The 21,176-nt window shown below is 36.0% G+C and overlaps 2 protein-coding genes across 4 annotated transcripts in view; one reads left to right on the top strand and one right to left on the bottom strand.

Annotated features, from left to right (window-relative positions):
- The window catches only part of LOC131161860 (serine--tRNA ligase, chloroplastic/mitochondrial), a 44,292-nt gene extending 34,500 nt beyond the window's left edge, over positions 1 to 9,792 (bottom strand). The window contains exons 1-2 of one of the 3 annotated variants that reach the window (XM_058117843.1): positions 9,483 to 9,792; positions 9,263 to 9,408 (exon numbers count right to left, since the gene is read on the bottom strand). In XM_058117843.1, the coding sequence (XP_057973826.1) occupies positions 9,263 to 9,408; positions 9,483 to 9,729 (393 nt within the window). In that variant the 5' untranslated portion in view covers positions 9,730 to 9,792. Of the gene's footprint in view, positions 1 to 9,262; positions 9,409 to 9,482 lie in introns of those variants that run through there. The other 2 variants (XM_058117844.1, XM_058117846.1) reach the window with 2 other exon arrangements.
- A 9,571-nt stretch (positions 9,793 to 19,363) lies between these two features.
- Positions 19,364 to 21,089, top strand: LOC131161859 (histone H3.3-like). Its single transcript, XM_058117842.1, has 5 exons — positions 19,364 to 19,524; positions 19,940 to 20,014; positions 20,171 to 20,247; positions 20,396 to 20,486; positions 20,689 to 21,089. Exons 1-5 carry the CDS (start codon positions 19,405 to 19,407, stop codon positions 20,857 to 20,859), a joined length of 534 nt encoding a protein of 177 aa, XP_057973825.1. The 5' UTR covers positions 19,364 to 19,404; the 3' UTR covers positions 20,860 to 21,089.
- Positions 21,090 to 21,176: the final 87 nt, after the last annotated feature.

Below are 21,176 nucleotides of genomic sequence, written 5' to 3'. Positions count from 1 at the left end.
TATTTTTTAACATGTATTGTTTGAGTTTGTTAGCTAAAATTGGCCTATATGATATTTAAAAATTATGTTTTTATTTTTTTTCTCCATTATTCTAAAACTTTTCTCATTTTTTGACAATATATATAAATTGATTTTATTTATTAATTATTTTAAAAAATACAGTCCCAAAATGCTTACGCCTTAAGGCTTACGCCTTGCCTCACGGAAGGTAAAACGCCTCACCTTACGCCTTTGCCTTTTAAAACATTGCTAGTAACAAAGTGAGAATAGCATAAAGGCTGGGAGAGTGAGTGCTCATTGTTAAAAACTCCCTAGCTCTTGAAGATTTTATCTAGAAAATACAAACTAACTTGGTCATAAGCCTTCCCAAAATCCACTTTAAAAGGCAACCCCCCACCCCTCCTTTCATCCTCTAGAACATCCTCAAGGACCTCAACTACCTCATCAGCTACTAAAATAGCATCCACAATTTGTCTTCCCCAACAAGAGCACTTTGAGAATAGAGTCACCTATCACATAACTGAATTTAACAGCCAAAATCTTAGCAATAATTGTATACATATCAGTTTTAAAATATTAATACACCAACAATCTGACACTTTAAAAGACCCATTCTCGTTTGGCATAAAGGTGAAAGCAGAGTTAATACTCTTACTCAAAATTCTATTAAAACAGAACACATTAAAAATCTTCATTAAAAGGAGCAGTCACCGAATGGAGGAAAAAGAAAAAGAAAAAGAGCAGTTACCTTTTCCCTTTATTCTTTCTTTCAAGGTCCAACAAACAGGATCACTGTATTTTCTGCTTGCCACTAATCCAAATAGAAAAAGGTGACAAATTAATGGAAGCAAGGAAAGAAAGGTAAAGAATTAAAAGTTCTTCCCTTTCGCTCAACTCTAGATGTACTTTCTCTCATACAAAAAGAATTAAACAGGCATTGCATGAATGGCTGATTTACATAAAGAAAAACATCCCCCGTGGACAAATGAAACCCTTCACATTCAACAATCACAGTTTGGGGACTTTTTTTGCGGTTTTGGAGGGGACGGGGGTCATCGATGAAGTTGGCGTCTAAAACAATGCATCTGATCACTTTTCAGCATTGGTTTTGTTGCTGTTGATGTGATCAGTTGGTTCTCAGTAGGAGGACTCACTAAGCTTGTTCTGGTACAAAAATAAAAGAAATTAAAAATTAAAAAAGAAATTCTGTTTGTATTTGTATCTGTTCATGCTCTGATCTTTCACCAATCTAATCTGATTCGATGAACTTTGCAATGGTCACTTGAGCTTGTCTTCCAGACGATTGTTCTTTGAGAATTTGATCTATTTTGTAGTTGTTACTGAACACTAATTACAAGCACTCTCTTTGTTCAACCTATTCTTCACCTCTGTTACTTTCTTTTTTTTTATAACAAAAGAAGATATCATTAATAGAAAGAGAATTTACAAAAGGGAGAATAAGAAATCTCCCAAAACAAACTGAAACACCTCAAGACTAAACAAAAAAAATAAAAAAATGCCCAATAAAAAAAATCATCCAGTCAACATGTTCCTCCAATCTCTTTGAAACTCTTAAAAGCTTGCCTCTTTAAAAATCCACATCCGACACACCACAAAGAAGCCAAATACCTTTTTTTTTCCCAAACCAGCATCTGGTTTAATTTTTTTTCACCATTCCATCCATAAACCCCATAATACTGAGAAAAAGCCACACTTCCATAAAGTTTCCCTTTTCTTTCTTCTTACAAAGCCTGCAAAGGATATTTACTAAAAAGAGTTCCACCGAGGGAGGACAAACCCAGCTTTCTCCCATAATGCCAAAAACCATATTCCACATACTCCAAGCAAATTCACATTGCAAAAGAAGGTGAGAATTTGCCTCAGAGTTCTTGTCACAGAGCACACATGCATCGAGAGAGAGAGAGAGAGAGAGCCCTTCATAAATCTCCTATTTGCAACAAGTTATTAAAGTATTTATCTTATTAAGCACAACAAACCAAGCAAAAGCCTTTAGTTTAGGTGGAACATTAGCTTTCCAAATAGTAGAGTATAGCAAGAAAGAAGAGTTGGAACGAATCAAAAATTCAAAAAGAGATTTACAAGAAAACACACCTTACTAGTCCAAAGACCAAGAACAAATGTCCCTCCCTGAAGAAAGGTTACACACACTCAATAAAGATAACAAAGATGACAATTCCACCATCTCCGTATCGTTCAGAGGTCAGCCAAAATGAAGATTCCAAGAAACCAAAGGACTACTCAATGTACCAACAAAAAAAAAGAAATGGTTTATTTTGTTCAAAACTTAGATGAGAGAGTCGAGGTAAAGAAGTAGAAAATGGTGCATTTCCAAGCCAAGGGTCTTTTCCAAAAACGAATATGAGAACCCCCTCCCCACCTAAAGTTTAGTGTAAGGGATGAAAGAAGGATAGATTTGAGAAATGGATCTCCACGGACTCCCCAAAGAACATCTTAAATTAGCATTGATATCCCACCGTCTCATCCATTTCAAACTTACTTGTCATTACTTTATGCCAGAGAGATGATTCTTCTCAAGGGAAGCACCATATACCCATTTAGCTAGACAAGCAGTGTTTTTAGCCACCAACTTGCCAAGACCCAACCCCCCCCCCCCCCCGCCCCCCGGGCTCTTCTTTTTAAATCTACAAACCTCATTCCAACTCACTAAATGGTTCCTATGACTCTCCCCACCGGACCACAAAAACTCTCATGATCCTCTCAAGCTTGCTAGTAATCCCCACTGAAATCTTAAAGACAAACAGGAAATATAACAGGATGCTAGCAAGACAAGCTTGAATCAAAGTAATTCTACCCTCAAGTGAGAAGAAGACTCCCTTCCAACCATCTAATCTCTTCGCAACCCCTTCCACTATTGGGTTCCAAAAATCTACAGCTCTTGGGTTACACCCCAAAGGGACACCCAAGTATGTAAAAGGCCAATGATACCACACCCCACTTTGTTAGCCAGCTCCCTATCACACTCGACTGGTACATTCATAGCCGCTAAACCACTCTTCCCCATATTATTTTGAGCCTAGACACCCTCTCGAAAATATGAAGAATACCAAAAATACTCCTAAAAGAAAGATTCTAATTGTCTACAAAGAAGATGGTGTCATCAGCGAACTAGAGGTGCAAAACCATCACACCCTCACTCCCCAGTTCTAGATCTCTAACCAAACCCCTCTCCACTACCCTATCCACCAACCTACTCAAAACATCTGCTACAAGGACAAACAAAAAGGGGATAAAGGGTTTCCTTGTCTAATACCCCTTAAAGCACCAGACCAAGATTTAGGCTCACCATTCAGAATTACTAAAAACCACACATTATATAAACAACCCCTAATCAACGACGCCAATGCACACCAAAACCCTTTCTCATAAAAACTCTATCCAAGAAACTCCAACTCACTCTATTGTAGGCTTTCTCAAAAACTATTTTAAATACGAACCCCTTATCTTATTCCTACAAATACCCTCCACCACCTCATTGGCAACTAAAATAGCCACTATATACCCCCTCCCCCACCCCACCCCCCCAAAAAACGCACTTTGAGTGCTAGAGATGGTATCATCAAGCACTGTGCTCAGCCTATTAGCTAAGACTTTAGTAAAAATCTTACATACACTAGAGACTAGACTAATAGATTTAAAGTCCTCTACTTTAATAGGAATAGATTTCTTCATAACCAAGGCCATAAAGGAGATGTTAATACTCTCACTAAGGACTATGTTTTCAAGAACTCACTAAAAACTTTCAGCAGATCCTCCTTTACTATATCCCAACACTCTTAAAAGAAAAAGAATGCAATATTAGAACCATCCAAACCTAGAGCCCAATCTAATCCCTCTATCATCGGCCCACATTGATCCTCCTTCGAGTACAAGTATGGAAGAAATTGGTGATAACAGAAGCAATATGACATTGATTATTAGACACTATCTCGTCCCCCACATCTAACTCCCTAATAAAATTCTTACTTCTTTTTCAATTATCTAGTCTATGAAAGAAAGAAGAGTTGAAGTCACCATCCTTAACCCATTTGAATTTGGTCTTTTGTCTCCAACTCCTCATTTCCTGAAATATCACCTCTTCTAGCTTGTTTTTCAAGGAAACTCTCCTAATCTCCTCACTATCTATAAGATTACAATCATGCTCCTTCCTATTCAATGAAGTTCACTCACTCAAGATGTTAGATTTTCTAATTCTAATGTCACCAAACACCTCCTTATTCCAAACTTTCAACTTCTGCTTTAAGCGTTTCAATTTTCTCATGAAATGGAATCCACCCCAACCCTTTTCCAATTCCTCTCCCTAAGAGTCCCTAACCAAAGGCTTGAAGGTTGCAAGATCCAACCACATATTCTCAAATCTAAAAGGCTTAGGACCCCGAAACACCTTTTTGGATTCCAACAGCTTTGAAAAATGATTAGTCGTAGTCCTAGGAAGAACACAATGAGAAAGGTTTGGAAATTCATCCTCCCACTCGCTGCAAAGCAAAAACCTATCAAGTTTGCTAGCCACCGCTCTACCCTCCCCCCCCCCCCCCCTAAGTGACAAACCAAGTAAATGGAGCATTCCCCAAGGGAATATCTTTTAAACCACAGTCCCTAATAAGCAAATCAAAATTTTGCATGCTAGCTGTTATCTACCACCCCCTTTCTTCTCGCTGGGAAATTTCACTGCATTAAAATCACCTCCCATGATCCACCTAGGGAATAGAAACCAAAGGCATAATACAACTCCGGCCAAAAAAAACTCCTAAGAGTTGGTCTAGTAACAACTCTAGTAGGCCCATACATAGAGGAACCCACCATTGACCCCTCCCTCTTACTTCGAATAACACAGAATGGGAGAAAAACCCAGACAAAGTGTCCAACTTGGAAATATTTTGAGAATCCCACATAACTAGGATGCCATTAGAAGCATCACACGAGGGTAAGAATTCCCACTCCCTACTGCGGCACCCCATATACTCCTAACAAGCCTCCCCCCATCAGCCTCTTCCAATTTAGTCTCCTAGCTAAGTACAATATTTGACGAGTTTTTGTCCAGGACTTTCTTTATTGAACTCCTCTTCCTAACCCCTCCCTCCTAGTCCTCTTACATTCCAACTAACAAGCTTCATAATTTAACTCGCTTACCCCCCCCCCTTTTCCCAACCTCTTTTTTGCACTCGTAATTAATAGAAGAAACTAGATTTTTAAGCTATTTTTGGACTTTCTTTTTCTTTCTTCCATAAGTCCTAGGACTTAGGTCTACCTTCACTGGGTTTCCAACATGATCTAAAAGCTCCAACCCTAGATCTCCGAGGAGTTTAAGAGGGGTCTAGATTGTCTCTCTCACCACCCTCACAACTAAACCCACAACCCTTCCTCCTATTAGATTCCTCCTCAAGGCATAAATTTTTCGAAGAAAGAATGGGTAGGGTAGGAATAGGTAGAATACCTTTGCTAATTCTAGACAGGCCAGGATCCTCCATAAGAAAATCTCCCTTCGCAAAGGAAACCCCCCACCCCCCCAACATCACAAGAAGGATTAATAGAACTATCCACAGGAGAACAAATGAACCCAAGGCCAGCATTAGAAGGCACAGGCCCCTCACATTGAAGACTTTCAAATGATCAAAATTAATGAGATTAATACCTTCTTGCGCATTTTCAGAAGGCAATTGACAGCAATCACTGTCCGACTACTGTGATATCATTACTGACTTGACACCCTTAGCCAACTCTTCCCCTTCATTATCTTTACTGTAACTTTTCAATAAAACTATTCTCTGTTTCTTAAGAGGTAGTCTCCTGCCTCATGATTTCAATACCACCCCTTTCCAGACATTCAGGAATCTCTGATTTATTCAAAGCTTTCAACTAAGAAAAGCTCAAACATATATCCTCAATTCCCGAATATGTTCCAAAAGCAAACCATTAACATCCTCTAACCAGTCTTCCAAATTCAATATTGAAGTCTTGCAAAATACACCTCTATTTGGCCTCACAAAGTTGTGTTGTATATTCCACAACATTTTGAAGAATCTCGCTCTTTTTAACTGCTTCTTCCATATCTAAAGATTCTACATTATTTGCTACTACCCTCTCTCCTTGAAGAGAAGTCAACAGCAAGTTTAATTTTTCTTGTGCTACTATCTGAGTATCTCCTTTAGAGAACTTTGGGTTTTTAATTGTTGCTAAACACCTAAAGTTCAAGTTTTTTATTTTTCTTTCTTGATTCCTTCCCCTAAACAACATAAAATTAATTTTTTATTAATATTTCTTGATTCATTTCGTACTTTTCATTTGTTAGGGGAAAGCATACACATGAAATATCATTTTTTTTGTCAAAATTTAAATGGATTTTTCTAATTTACTTCTTGTTCTCAATATATGCATGTCATTTATAATTGATTTTTGAATTTGTACTAATTATTGCGATTTGATTCAATTCGATTCTCGATTCCCAAAATTGAAATTTTGATTCACTATTTGAATCTCAATTTGACAACTATGGTTCACCCTAGTTGTTAATACCCCTAGTAGTTAGTAGGATGCTTCTCCATGCCTAAGGTAGGGGGTGATAAGAGGTTTGCATGTGGGGAAGGAGGAAGTGGAGATCTCACACCTCCAGTTTTCTGATGACACCTTGCTTATTCTTGAGGACAATTTTGCAAATTTACGAAAACTTAGTTTGTTGCTTAAAATCTTTGAGCAAATTTTGGGCTTAAAAATTAATGTTTAGAAGTGGGATAGCACACATCAATATAGGGGAGAGGGTTCTTCATATTTTATATCGTTAGTAAGTTGTGATTCCTTTGAGTGGCAGCTAGCCTATCTTAGCCTTCCTTTGGAAGGGAACCCAAAATTTGAAGTCATCTCAGATCCTCTGTTGATAAAGGTGGCTAGGAGATTGGAGGGTAGGAAGAGGGCCTATTTCTCTCTTGGGGGCCTGAGCCACTCTTATTACTGCCTCGCTCTCTAATATCCCTATTTGTTACCTATCCTTATTTAGGATTCTTTTGAAAGTAGCCAAATCGCTAGAGAGGTTAATGCCTGATTTCTTTTGATTGGGTTCAAGGGATGGTAGGAGAGACCGTCTATTTAGTTTGGAAGAGGTTAGCAAACCTAAGTCTAAAGGGGGGGTCTGGGCATCGGGAATGATGTTTCCAAAAACATCTTCGTTATAGGCAAATGGCTTTGGAGGTTCCCTCTGGAAGTTGACTCCCTATGGCATAAGGTGATGAGAGCAAGTATGAGATCAAATGGAATGAGTTGGAGACGAAAGATAGTGGCATCATCTCTCGTGTGTGTCCTATGTAGCTTTTTAGTTCTTTGCTCCTATCCAATTCAAAGTGTGTAACGAAAAAAAAAGTTCATTTTTGGGAGGATGTGTGGGTGAGGAAGTCTTCATTATAGTTGAAAGTTCCTCATTTATTTAAGCTTTCATTGCTACAAAATGCTCCCATCAACTCCTTCATTTCATTTGAGTGTGGATCATCATGTGATTTCCATTTCTTTAGAAATCTTAATGAAAGAGAGGTCGATGAGCTCACCATCCTTCTTTCTTTGTTGGACCATCATATTCCTTTTTTTTTTTGGAGGATGCAAGAGTGTAAGAGGGAATATACACCTCTAAGAGTAAAGAATGGTTTTGTGAAGGCAATATAAGGCCTATTTTTTTGAAAAGGAACGGAAGATAATTGTGTAAAAATAAAAGCAATAAAAAAACAAATGGGGTTTCAAACCAATTGGGATTATTGTCAAGATAAGACAAGTCTAGAATCATGTGAACTAGGATATGATAGGTCAAGAATTGTGTGAATCAATAGATTCAGGTCAATTAACTAGATTCACGGGTTGAATTGATATTCAGCAACGATTTAGTTGTTTTTAAATTCACTTTTAAGATTCAAATTGATTTGGTTTGGAATTGATACGAATCATATGAATCAAATCAAGAGTCGTAAGATTCTAACAACTATGGGGTGAACACGAAACGAGAAAGTAGATTCCCTTGTCTAAGACCCTTAGAAGCCCGAAACCACTCTCTAAGGAGACCATATAGACAATAAATGGTTGATATAAACCTTGATCAACTTTCTTCACAAGTCCCCAAAGCCTTTTTCACCCAATACCTTATCTAAAACACCTCAATTGACCCTATCACAGACTACCTCAAAATCCACTTTACAAAATTTCCAAAAATTGTATAGAATATGCAAGAATCCTACAATGCCTTTTGCAGCATTCAACAGTACATCTTGTACATTGGGAGAGTGCAATGTGCATGGATCAACCTAATAAGATGGAAGATGTGGTTCCCAAAGAAGGTGACATATGCATGCACACTTTCTTTCTTTTTCACGACCCAATATATTAAAAGACATGGCTGCTTAACATCTTGTACATTGGAAGAGTCAATGTGCATGGATCAACATAATAAGATGGAAGATGTGGTCCCCAAAGAAGGTGACATGTGAATACACGCTTTCTTTCTTTTTTCACAACCCAATATATTAAAGACATGGCTGCTACTTGATGGAACCAAACTAAAATTGGTTGCAATTCATGAAATCGTACACACGTGTCCACAAGCTATCGTTGATGTTTCATTTCTAAAACTCAGTATTATTCATAATACTGTCCATTTAACATGGAATGTGTTTACAACATCATTTAGCAAACTGTAGTAGATGTTCCTTTTTTTCCTTTTCGAGCATGATTTTGTCCTACATATATTCCATCTTTTGAGAGAATTAATTGTAATGTGAGCTTTCTTATCTTTGCGCATGACTACAATATGGTCTCGGTAATTATAATTGAATGATCAATTCTTTGCAAAGTGAAGTCACTTTGGACACCAAATGCAAATCATTATAAGAAACCCGATAAGAACTTTTTTTAATATGAGCACCAACTAAGCTCTTCAATAAAATAATAATAATAATAATAATAATAAAGTACTCATTGATTGAATAATAGCATCCAAACAAGTAATGTATTATGGATGTACTAGTATTTATATAAAATTAATTATGAGAGACGTCACCCTTCAATAATCAAGATTACCCCATACCAGCTTAGCATATTCATACTCTTCATGGCATTAATCAAACTGTTCAGAAATTTATAACTACCAGCAATTTAGGCACATAATGTAACAGTTTCCTCAAATCAGCAACAAGCACTTGATCTATAAAATGATGAAGATCGATAACAATATATAAGACAATAGAACCTTAACCTTCTGAAGATTGGTGACTTTCTGGTAGAGCTGTAGCACGAGCTCCAGATCGGCATTGGCGTTCCTGTTCTTTATGTTGGCAGCTACAGCGGCCTTGTTGTCTCTTATCCACTTGAAGTCTATTGCAGCCTTCCATTGATGCTTCACTGCAGAAACACATAGACCCAATTAATAATTAAAATAGAAATGGAAAACGGAATCGGTGAGAAAGAGAGACAACCATTGTCATCGGGCACAGAGACGGGAGTAGCTTGAACAGCGAAAGCGGAAACAGCTCTAGTGAGAAATGGCGGGGGTCTTCGAGGAGAGTGATGGCTGGAAAATAAACCTAGGGATAGGGATAGGGATAGGGATAGGGATCTGGAGAATGGTCTGAAGATGAGAGGAGAAGAAGAAGAAGACGGAGGGGCAGCAACAAGTTTTAAGCTTCGGAAGGTCGTCCCACCCAGACCACACTGCAAGCCCATCGTTCTGCCCGACTGCCTCTATGAGCATGGATTTAGAATTTCCACATATTATTATCCCTTTTTTCACGGCCTATTTTTTTTCTTCCTCCATTATTCGGAACTCGTTTGTTCCGGTGAGGTCCGTCAGATTTCTTTTTTTCATTTTAAAAAGAAAAAAAAAAAAAGAAAAAGAAAAAGTGATGACCTAACTGAAGGCCTGTTTAATATTACTGTTATTTTTTATTTTTTTTTTATTTTCATGCAGTAAAAAAATAGAATATAAAAATTTATTTATTTATGATTTTTTTTGTTTCTATTATTAATCTTTGGTCATTTATGAAAAAATTAAAAATTAAATTTTATAGTTTCAGTTGTTTTAATAACCTATTATTCAAATTTTAATATCCATAAATAGATCTTTTAAACTAAATCATTTATTTTATATATTTTTAAATTAAAAAAATTATAAGTTTAAATATAATTAAAATATAAATATAAATAAATTTCAAAAAATAATAGTAATAAAGTCAATTGCAAAATATTTTTTCTATTTTCAATTTTCATGTTCAACAAAAATTTTATTGTAAAGTAAAATTTAAAAGTATAACAATTAAGTAAAATAATATAATTATTTTTATTTTTAGCATTGTATTTTTTAATGTGTATTATTTTGAAATTTTATTATTTTAATTAGATTTTTATAAAATATTTAATTTAAAGACAAAAATGAGCAATCTTTAATTAAATTTTTAATTTATTTTAATTTTACAAATATTAATCAGACAAGTTATTAGTTTCTGGTTTTTAATTCCTATTTCTAATTTTTTATTTTCATTTCTATAATTTTTTATAGTAATACCAAAAGACGGATCATATTGTTCAAAAAAATATATCCAGTCATTAGAACTTAGAAGTGCAAATAGATCTAAAAAGACACATCCATTTTTAAGCTTGTTAGGTGCATAGACTTAAAATTAGTAGAGATAATTCTTATTTTCTGTTCAAATTCCAAGACAATGAATATAAACAAGAATTAAAATTGTGCACTTATAATCATTATTGTGATAGAGAATATATTAATTTTGTAATTAAATAAATAATCAATGAAGATGGGCCTTTTTTTACAAAATTATAATAAATATATAATGGTCCTTTACTTGAAAGGAAGTCAATACTCCTATGGTGGCAACAGTTTAGAATCACAAAAGGAGGCGCTATTTAGGACAGAGGCAAGAGGGATGCCCACGGCCACACCAAGTCAAATATCCGCCCGAGGGGGTTTTTTTTTTCTTTCCAAAGTCTTGATCTACTTAGTTTGTACTTGCTAGGCAGACTAAAGAGCACTAGAGTCGACACTCGAATGTCACAACTAGAGCTAAAAATAAGTCGAGCCACTTGGGAGCTATTGGATGATAAACTTGTTAATGGCTCACTTGGACTCGTTTATTAAGTTAAATGAGTCAAGTCCTAGCTCAAATTTTAAGCTTATATTAGTTGAGCTTGAGCTGAGTCATACTAAATTTGCTAGGCTTACAAGTGGCTCATAACAATTTGTGAGTCAACTTGCAAGCTAGCTCGTAAACTAATTTGATATTAGACTCATGAACTAATTCAATATTAGTATTATTAAACACTTGATTATTACTTTTTAAATACGTTTTCCCTTAAATCATTTTTATTAATTATAAATTATCTTTAACTAGTTTATTCATTGAGCTCATTCTTAGCTTATTTATTAATTTGAAATAAGTTTTTGTCATGTTGAGTTTGAGTTTAAGCTCAAACTTTCAAGAAATACTAGAGTTCAAATCATTTATTGATATGAAACAAGTTTTAATTAAGTCAAGCTCAAGTTACACTTAGTTATAGACATGCTAAACGAGTCAAGCTCGAACAACACACATTAAGCTAAATTCCTTTTCAATAGCTCTCTTTTAAGCAATAGAGTCATGCTCGAACTGGCTAAAGCTTCACTCATTTCGACTCATTTGCAACTCTATTATAGAGCTACATATTGACCGTTTTTTATTCAAACCATTTTTTAGTCACATGCTCACTGTAAAGGATATGAAATACCAACCAAGAAGACAATTGAGAGTGTGTGTCAGCATTCTCCCACCTTGGTTGTCCTTAGCCATAGGAGCACATGCCCTAAGAACATTCAAGACAAGTGTTTCTCACTAAAAAAGTAAGAACTTGGTTTGGTATAAGACCAAACCATCGACAGTTTCACACGGTTGATGGTTTTAGACGGGCTGAGATCTTTAAGTGCAAGGAAGCCTTGTATTTTTATTTTTATTTTTAATTTCTCACTCTCTCAATTTAGGTTTTCTGTAACGACCTACCTATTTTACCATATATTAATTTTTTTCACATAATAACTTTTATAATAATTCTAATAACCTGCTAATTTGCCATGTCATGATCAACCTGGACCCATAAGTACCAGGGATATATATGTCATACAACTCTAATACCTAAGCAACAGAAAACATAATTTACGTACATACCATCCAACCAGTCACAATACTAGAGTTTTACAAAATTTGTCATATACATATACATACATCCCAAAAAGACCAAAAAGTATCCTAGGGTCATAACCCAAAAATCCATCTGACCTTAATTCAACCCACTTACCCTACAGACAGGGTAGCTTAGTCCTCTTCCACTACAGTGGGGCTCTATCTGCTCTCCTACCTGGATTTCCTAAAATGTTTGTAATGCTGGTGTGAGACACGTCTTAGTAAGGAAGACAAATTAATATTAGTGTGTGGCAGCATGAGTATTTTTTGTGATATACATATAAACTATACATAATTCATATCAAGTATAAACTAGTTGTATCATATTTGAATAAAACATGATTTAACATAACATAGTTTAACATACTAAATTCCTGTATTGAAAAATCATCTTATATAAGCATATCATACTTGAATTATTACCTAAGATAGATATATAGTTAGCTATCGCCATGTCTTACCCCCCCACATGATAGGGTTGTGAGGCCCGAAGGCAGGACCTAGCAATGGCTGGCCAACCATGCTAAGTCAAATATCAGTTACACTGTAAGTATGATGAACCTGTTCCACCTGTGCCAGACTACAAGGGGAATTGACACTCACATGATGTGACGACCTGCTTAATTTCCACATTTTTTTATATATAATCAATATCATAATTCCCAACTCAGCAGATCATAATACACCTGGACCCGTGGGTATTAAGGATAAATCAGAACACAACACGGAAGCCTAAGCAGCAGGAAACATATTATCATAGTATTATAAACACAAAACATCCATCTCATTACACAAATGCCAAAGTCACCACTTTCAATGTAATCCAGTATATACATCCCAAAAATAAAATTTGGGAACATTTCCCACAAAAACCTAACTATCCCTACAAAACTTACCCTTCAGAAAGGGTGGATAACTGTTCTAGATTAGCGGGGTTTTTCCCGCTCTCCTATCTGCGGCTCCTGAAAAGTTTATAAAATTTAGGGGTGAGACATTTCTCAAGTAAGGGAAATAAACTAATACTAGTGTGTGACAACATGAGTAAATTGTGTTATACATATCCCATACAGAACATATCCAGTAACTGTTTTGTCAAATCTGGGAAAACATATACATATCAAATCATGGCAGAACATATAGCATTTTCATAAGCATATTTCATCTCATATAAAAATAATAACATAAAAACATTCCTGGTAGGTTAGTTGGTTGTTGTCATGTATTACCCCCACATGACTGGGTTGTGTGACCCGAAGGCGGGATCTAACAATGGTTGGCCGTCCACTGCCAAGTCAAACATACAGTCTGTAAGTCCGATGAGTCTGCCTGACCTGGTCCGTACACCAGACGCGATATCACACACTTCTTAATAACCACATCGACCATCCAATCTCATGCCACTTCATACAGCGGCGTTAACACAAATATCATGATTAAAAAGACCATTTACACATAGCAACGGTACTACGCAAGTGCTAGCCTAGACCAAGCCAACCAGGTTCTGATATCATATAACATATACTAAAACTGTGATACATAGATATCTCATATCATTTATTTTCACATTAATCATATCATTTTGCGCATAAATGTGTATCATGAAATCATCGGCCCGTACGCCGGTATTACACATTTTATCATAACTCGGCCCATACGCCGACAAATCATAGCACAGCCCGTACGTTGGCAAATCACATCATAGCACGGCTCGTACGCTGGCAAACATACCATAGCACAGCTCGTACGCTGGCAAATCACGTCATAGCACGACCCATACATCGGCAAACATATTATAGCACAACTCGTACGCTGACAAATCACATCATAGCACACCCCGTACGCCGGCAAACATACCATAAAATCTTGGCCCATACGGCGGTTTTCCATCATAAAAATCCATATCATAATCACATTTCCAGAAAACAGTATCTCATAGCCATTTCTACTCATGCCACACTAAACAAGTTTTCCATATTTAACATACGATCATATTCAACAATATTTCCCAAATATAAATCATATATCATATATAAATATATTTATTTTCTAAGTATTAAATGCTATATATATATATATATATATATATATATACATACATTTTCTCAAAAAGAATTAGCTTAGTTTATCCCCTTACCTGGCCACTGAGAAAGCCCTCAAAAAATTATAGTCTAACTCCTGTAGGATTTCCTGACCAATACCCTGAACATGAAAACTCCTAGTATTAAACTTTAGTATTTCCATGCGTACATCATTTCCTATAACTATCGCAAGACCAAATATGGCTTAAAAAGTCTTACCTTAACTCAGGGATGATTTCTAACTCACTTTCACCAACGATCCGCTTTGGCAGATTTGGAGAGAACTTCCCTAGGAGCATTGTGGTGACTTCGGTTTGTCAATCCGGCGTAAAACTGGCCAGGAATCGAAGAGAGAGAGAGTCGTAGGAGAGAGGAGAGAGAGAGAGGGAAGCTGAAAATGACAAAATATCTTGGTTTTCCACTATTTATACTGCCAGATTCGTCGACGAGACACGTCACTTCGTCGGCAAATCCTTCAGTAAATTCATCGACGACTCCCTGTATTCATCGACAAAATTCAGGCTACCCCAAAACCTCTCTCGGTATTTTCTCGTCGACGAATCCCTGTATTCATCGATGAATTTCCTTATGTACTCGTCGACGAAGCCCTCTATTCCTCGACGAGTTTCCTTATGTACTTGTCAACGAAGCCCTGCATTTGTTGACGAGTTCTGGCAATTCCTTGAAATTATTATTATTATCCCCAATTATTATTAACTCCAAAATGCGATGTCGTCGATGAAGCCTACTGCCTCCTTTTGTTTTTGTTTTCATTTCTCTCTCTCTTAATATTTAAATATCATTATTTTCCTGATCGTTACACATGAAGCCACATCGATTGCCATCTCTCATACTCTACATAAGATGCGTGATAGCAATAACATAAACGTAAACGTAAACGTGAACATACAACTACGATACCTTGCTTCGTGAAACTAAACTAAGCTATTCGGGTTGTGATAACATATAATACATTTCATGATATTGAACATAACAGTTTCATATTTCAAGGTAAAACATAACATGGTAATATTTTCTTAAATCTTGACATAACATGCATAATTACGATATTTTATGTCGTCATATCATAACGTAAAAATCATGACACTAGTGTCAACATAACATGACATACATGTACATGAAAATCTTGCACTTGTTAACATAATATTCTTAAACCATAGTTTTGTATAGTTTTTATGGTTTTCCCTGAAAACTATTATAGCATGTTTATCTTGGAAAAATCATGATATTTCAATATAACAAAATTTTCATGGAAATATTAATACTCATGCCACACAAATGTAAATAACCTCATAAACTCATAATTTATTTTGAAATCATATTTCCATATAAAATGTATTAAAATAATTTCTCTATTCAACAAAAGTATTTCCAAACATAGTTCTATATCATACATATTTTCCTGAAAATAAATGTTGTATAATAATAAATAATTTTATGAAAATGCTGACTTAATTTATCCTCTTACCTGACTTACTGAGAAGCCGACAATTTAAACCAAACCTACACCCGTGTGTTCCCCAGCACAACACCCTGAAATTATATTTTCCTTAACAAAACTTCAGTATTATACTATTTAAAGCATTTTCCTTAGTCCAGAAACACCAAATACCTTTAAAAAATTCAAAATAACCAACTTACCCAGATTTTGGGATGGTGCCCAAATTGGCCTAATCAACGAATTACTCCAGCAAACTTGAAGAGAATCTTCCCAAGAGTAGCATGACGGCTTCGATCGTCGAACCAACGAGAATTGAAGCTGAAAATGAAGAGAGGAGGGAGAAATGAAACTTAGAGAGAGAGAGAGAGAGAATTTCATGCAAAATTTCACGCTGAAATCCCGAGGTTGGTGTATTTATAAAACATAGACTCATTGACGAGACACGTTACCTCGTCGACGAGTCCATGAAGGGAGTTCGTTGACAAACATTTACTCCTCATCGACAAGTTTCAAGCCCTGAAATCAGCCCTTTCGGTAATGTCTCATCAATAAGATACGCGTCCATATCAACGAGCCCAAGAAGCCTGTTTGTCGACGAGCACTCTGCACTCGTCGACGAGACCCTGCTGAATTCCTTTTGAAAAATCCTTTTCTCTCCTTTCTTATATTTACTTAATTTATGTCATTCTTCGGATCTCTACATTCTCCCCTCCTTATAAAATTTCATCCTCAAAATTTACTATCTGTATTGAACACCATCCTTTGAGAAAAATGGACTACTTATTTTATTACTTACCCTCACTTGTGGTGGAGGAATACCATGGTTACATTAGTGTTGGAGTGTCAAGTTAAGAAAACGAATCTAGGCCATCCATATCAAGCAGAGATCCAGCGGCTAGTTTTGGTTTATTTGTTATGGGGGGCATAGCTGTAATTGTACCCGTCAATTACTTGTTAATACAAAACAAGTAGCAGATGGGCGGGACTTCTTCAACTTTTCTGTTTTGCAGCTTCTGTTTTTTTCAGCTTCTTGGAGATAAAGAAAAAGGGGGGCAGTGCAGGAGGGTCTCCACAGCCGCAAGTCTTCACCAGCCACAAGCCTTCACCAGCGTAACAGCAGCTTGCAGCTGCAAGTCTTCTTCTTCCATCAGCCGTGAGAGAGAGCATCTGCAGCAGCTAGTTTCTTCAGCCGCGCAGGAGAGCGAGGGTCGCGCGAGAGAAGGACACGGCTGGAGGGCGTTTGGTGTTGGGGATTTCCAGTGAAGGTGCACGCTCAAGTAAAGGCAAGGTAAAAGACACAGATTTGGTTTCTTGGGGAGGATTTCTTGTAGGGAAATCAGGGGGGAATATAGGGAGAAATCTAGGGTTCTTCGCAGGTGCGAAGAGGGGGTTTTTAGGATTATTCTTGGGCTGATTTTCAGAAGAGATTGGTAAGACAAGAAACAAGGGTAAATCTGTGTGTACTTGTATTTATTTTCGCCTATTTAATATAGTGTCTCTAGAGGTGAGTTTCTGCCGTGGATGTAGGCCAATTTTTGGGCCAAACCACATAAATGTGTTCTTGTGGATTGTGATTGTATGATTGACATGTTTATGTTTTACTCAATATTATTTGGTGAACATATATTTTTCTTGATCAGGCTTAGCACACACATGCGTCAAAATAAACAGGTTATATTTAGGTGTAATTGTGGTTGATGCTTAGATTAAAATCTGAATATTGAATTAGCAATCAGCTGGAATTACACACAACAATCAGGGTTATGGGAGATTACAAATACATAAAAGAAAAATTCTCCCAAAATCAAAACACTGCCTATCCTATAACCTAAAATATCACTTATACATACATTATCCTTCTTAGCATTAAATAAATCAAACCTTATCTACTTTACTTGAATTATTACTGGTTTTTCCCTCTGTCTACTGCTGGTCCCCCCTAAACAAATGTGAGTATTTCTGTTGTATTTCTTCCTCAAGCTCCCATGAAACTTCTTCCACCACATGATTCATCCACATGACTTTTAATAATGAAACTTCTTCCACCACATGAAGAAAATGAATAATAATTACAAAATACAACACATATTTATTTATTCTTCTGCTTGATCACCGTACACCATCATGATGCGTCTTTCAGTTCGAATACATGCGTAAAATGAACCTGCATGCAAACCTCAATACAAATATTAATACCAAGAGTATTTGTCATTATCAAAATTAGGTGTGACCTATCAGGTCAATATAAATTATAAATTACGAGTCATGGGCATGCACTATGTGTACGCTCAAACTCTCTAATTTTTAAAACTTCAAAAAAGATACAAAAAAAACTAACAAATAATTAAATAGTATAAGGTCATTTAGAATAGTTGTACTATAGGGGTATTTTGGGATAATTACGAGCAGTTATAGGGATAAATTTGACATAATAATAAGAGTATTTTGAAATAATCATTAATAGTTATAAAGATAAATTTAATATTTTTGAAAGATGACACTAAAGGAAGAAATCCCATTATAGTATTAGATATCAGAGATTTTAGATAGTTATAAGGGTGTTTTAGGATACTTTTAAGTAGTTATAGGGATAAATTTGACATAATTATAAGGTATTCTGGATAGTTGTGAGCAGTTAAAGGAGTATTGTGGAATAATCATTGGTAGTTAAGGACAGATTTAATATTTTTGAAAGAAGACGCCAAAGGGAGAAATTCATTTATAGTATTAGAGATTAGAGATTGTAGATATTTATAGGCATATTTTGAGGTAATTATAAGTAATTATAAGGATAAATTTGACATATTTATAAGGGTATTTTAGGATAGTTGTGGGTAGTTGAAAGTCTTTGAAATAATCATTGGCAGTTATAGGGATAAATTTGACATTTTATTAAAGAAGACACCAAAGAGAGAATTTCCTTTATAATATTAGAGAATAGAAATTAGAAAGTTATAAGGATAAATTTGGTATTTTTGAAAGAAGACCACAAAGGGAGAAATTTCAAATTAGAGATTGTACATACTTATAGGGGTATTTTGGGATAATTATGAATAGTAATTTTGACATATTTATATGAATATTTTAGGTTAGTTGAGAGTAGTCCAATGAGTATTTTGGAATAATAATTAGTAGTTATAGGAATAAATGTACATTTTTTAAAGAAGACATTAAATATGGAATCATCTTTATAATAGTAGAGATTGCATGTTAGTGACTAGAGATGTTAGAGATTATAGTGTTTGGTATATATAGACATAGGAATAAAAAATGAGTCTAATAATAAATCATGTGTTTATAGGAATTAGGATTTGATTACAGAGTAAAAGTGAGTACTCAAAATATAAATAGAAGGGGTAATGCCATTGATATGATTACCATAAAACAAAAATTAGAATTGAAAATTAATTATTCTCATTCCCATTTTTAGAGTTGATTTCCAATTATCACAACCTTATAGTATTAGAGATTAGAGATTAGAAATTGTAGGTAATTATGGAGATATTTTGGAATAATTATGAATAGTTATAAGGATAAATTTGATATGTGTATAATGATATTTTAGGATGGTTGAAAAAATATTTTGATATAGGAAGCACATTGAAGCCAATCGTGGCCGTCCATCTGTCCCATGTGTCGACGCACAGAAGCTATATATAGGGCAAGAACGTTCTGTTCCTCAATCTGGTGGCAGTTTCCCTCGTCTCAAGGCGCGCAGTGGATAGTTTTCGTCTTCTCCCGAAGACCAGAGGTAAGCCCCCTGATCTTCTTTTCTTCCCGTCTTCAATCTTTGCTTGTTTTTGGGTTTAGCATTTTGGAAACAAAGGGACATGATTTTGTTTTGTGTAGCAGAATCTTGCTTTTTTTTTTTTGTGTCTTCTTTGTTAGTTGTTCGATTAGGGTTCGCCGTTTTCCCACTTGGTCAGATTAGGGTTTTCGTAGAAGTTTTGCCTTTATCCTTGTAGGTGGATTGTGTTTTATTTTTCTTTTCGTCTTGGATAGTATCTTTAACATGACATGTAGTTGTTTCATGATTATATTATGTTGGAGCGTTGCATCCGGTTTTATTCAGATAAGGGTTCCATAAAACTGGTGCTGCACCCTTGCACTGTTTTCTCCTTTCCTCAATGGGTGGAAATTGAATCGAATTTTTCATTTTATGGTAGAATATGGCTCGTACAAAGCAGACTGCTCGCAAGTCCACTGGAGGCAAGGCCCCGAGGAAACAACTCGCTACCAAGGTTAAATTGTTTCCCCGTTTCTTTCTATTCTGCTAACTTGGTTTGATTTTGGTTGCATTTCTGGTTTGGGAAATTGTAGGAAATAACTTTTTCCCTTTTCTATAACATTTTTTTTATTGTTTTTTATTTTGATTTTGGTTTCATTTCTTTTTTCAGGCGGCTCGCAAGTCTGCCCCAACCACTGGAGGGGTGAAGAAACCCCACAGATATCGCCCTGGAACTGTTGCTCTTCGGTCTGCGTTCTAACCCACTCAATAAGTGTTCTGTCTTCTAGTTTCTTGTGCTTATTTGCTGGCTTTGTTACTATGGCTGAGCCTTTGCATCCTGTGTTTACCTTCATTCCGGTTTTCGTGATCTATTAACATTAATTCATAAATGCAGTGAAATCCGCAAGTACCAGAAGAGCACTGAGCTCCTGATCAGGAAATTGCCCTTCCAGAGGCTTGTTCGTGAAATTGCTCAGGACTTTAAGGTCCTTTATTCTTACTTCACAAGCCTTTTCATATTCATGTCTGTTTCGTTTGTTGACCATAGCAAGAAACTTACCAGCATAGGTCCTTGACATTTTTATGGTAGATGGCTTGTTGAAGAGACTGCACATTTAAATTTCCAGTGGGTTTTTTTGCACAATGATTTTTCTAATGAGCAAGGTCTTCTTTGGCTTTTGGGTGCAGACTGACTTGCGTTTCCAGAGCCATGCAGTGCTGGCATTGCAGGAGGCAGCTGAGGCGTACCTCGTCGGATTGTTTGAAGATACAAATCTCTGTGCCATCCATGCCAAGCGTGTTACCATCATGCCCAAGGACATTCAGCTGGCTAGGAGGATTCGTGGTGAGAGGGCTTAATTGTTGGTGGATGGGACCATCCTAGTTCGTTTACCTTGAAATGGTGATGAACTTAAAACTTTCCATGTAGAAGAAGATTTCAGTATTCTTCAGACTTTATGAATATAAATTGTACTGTTTAGTGAGTCTTAAGGTAGTATATTGAGCTATATGCAGCTGACTTCTTAAGTTGGGTTCCTTCTGTGGCGTCTGTGGAATCATGTGAAAATGAAGAACTACTATTGAATCCACCTTGATGTGATCTTGTAATGAATGTGTTTGCTGGGTTATCGCCTGCTTAAATTTCCACGTTCATTTGATAATCAAGTAGAGCATCA

The sequence above is a fragment of the Malania oleifera genome, chromosome 8 (assembly GCF_029873635.1).
Source record: "Malania oleifera isolate guangnan ecotype guangnan chromosome 8, ASM2987363v1, whole genome shotgun sequence".
NCBI classification, from domain to species: Eukaryota; Viridiplantae; Streptophyta; class Magnoliopsida; order Santalales; family Ximeniaceae; genus Malania; species Malania oleifera.
The sequence above is the reverse complement of the archived record's forward strand: the minus strand, read 5'-3'. Positions and strand labels throughout refer to the sequence as shown.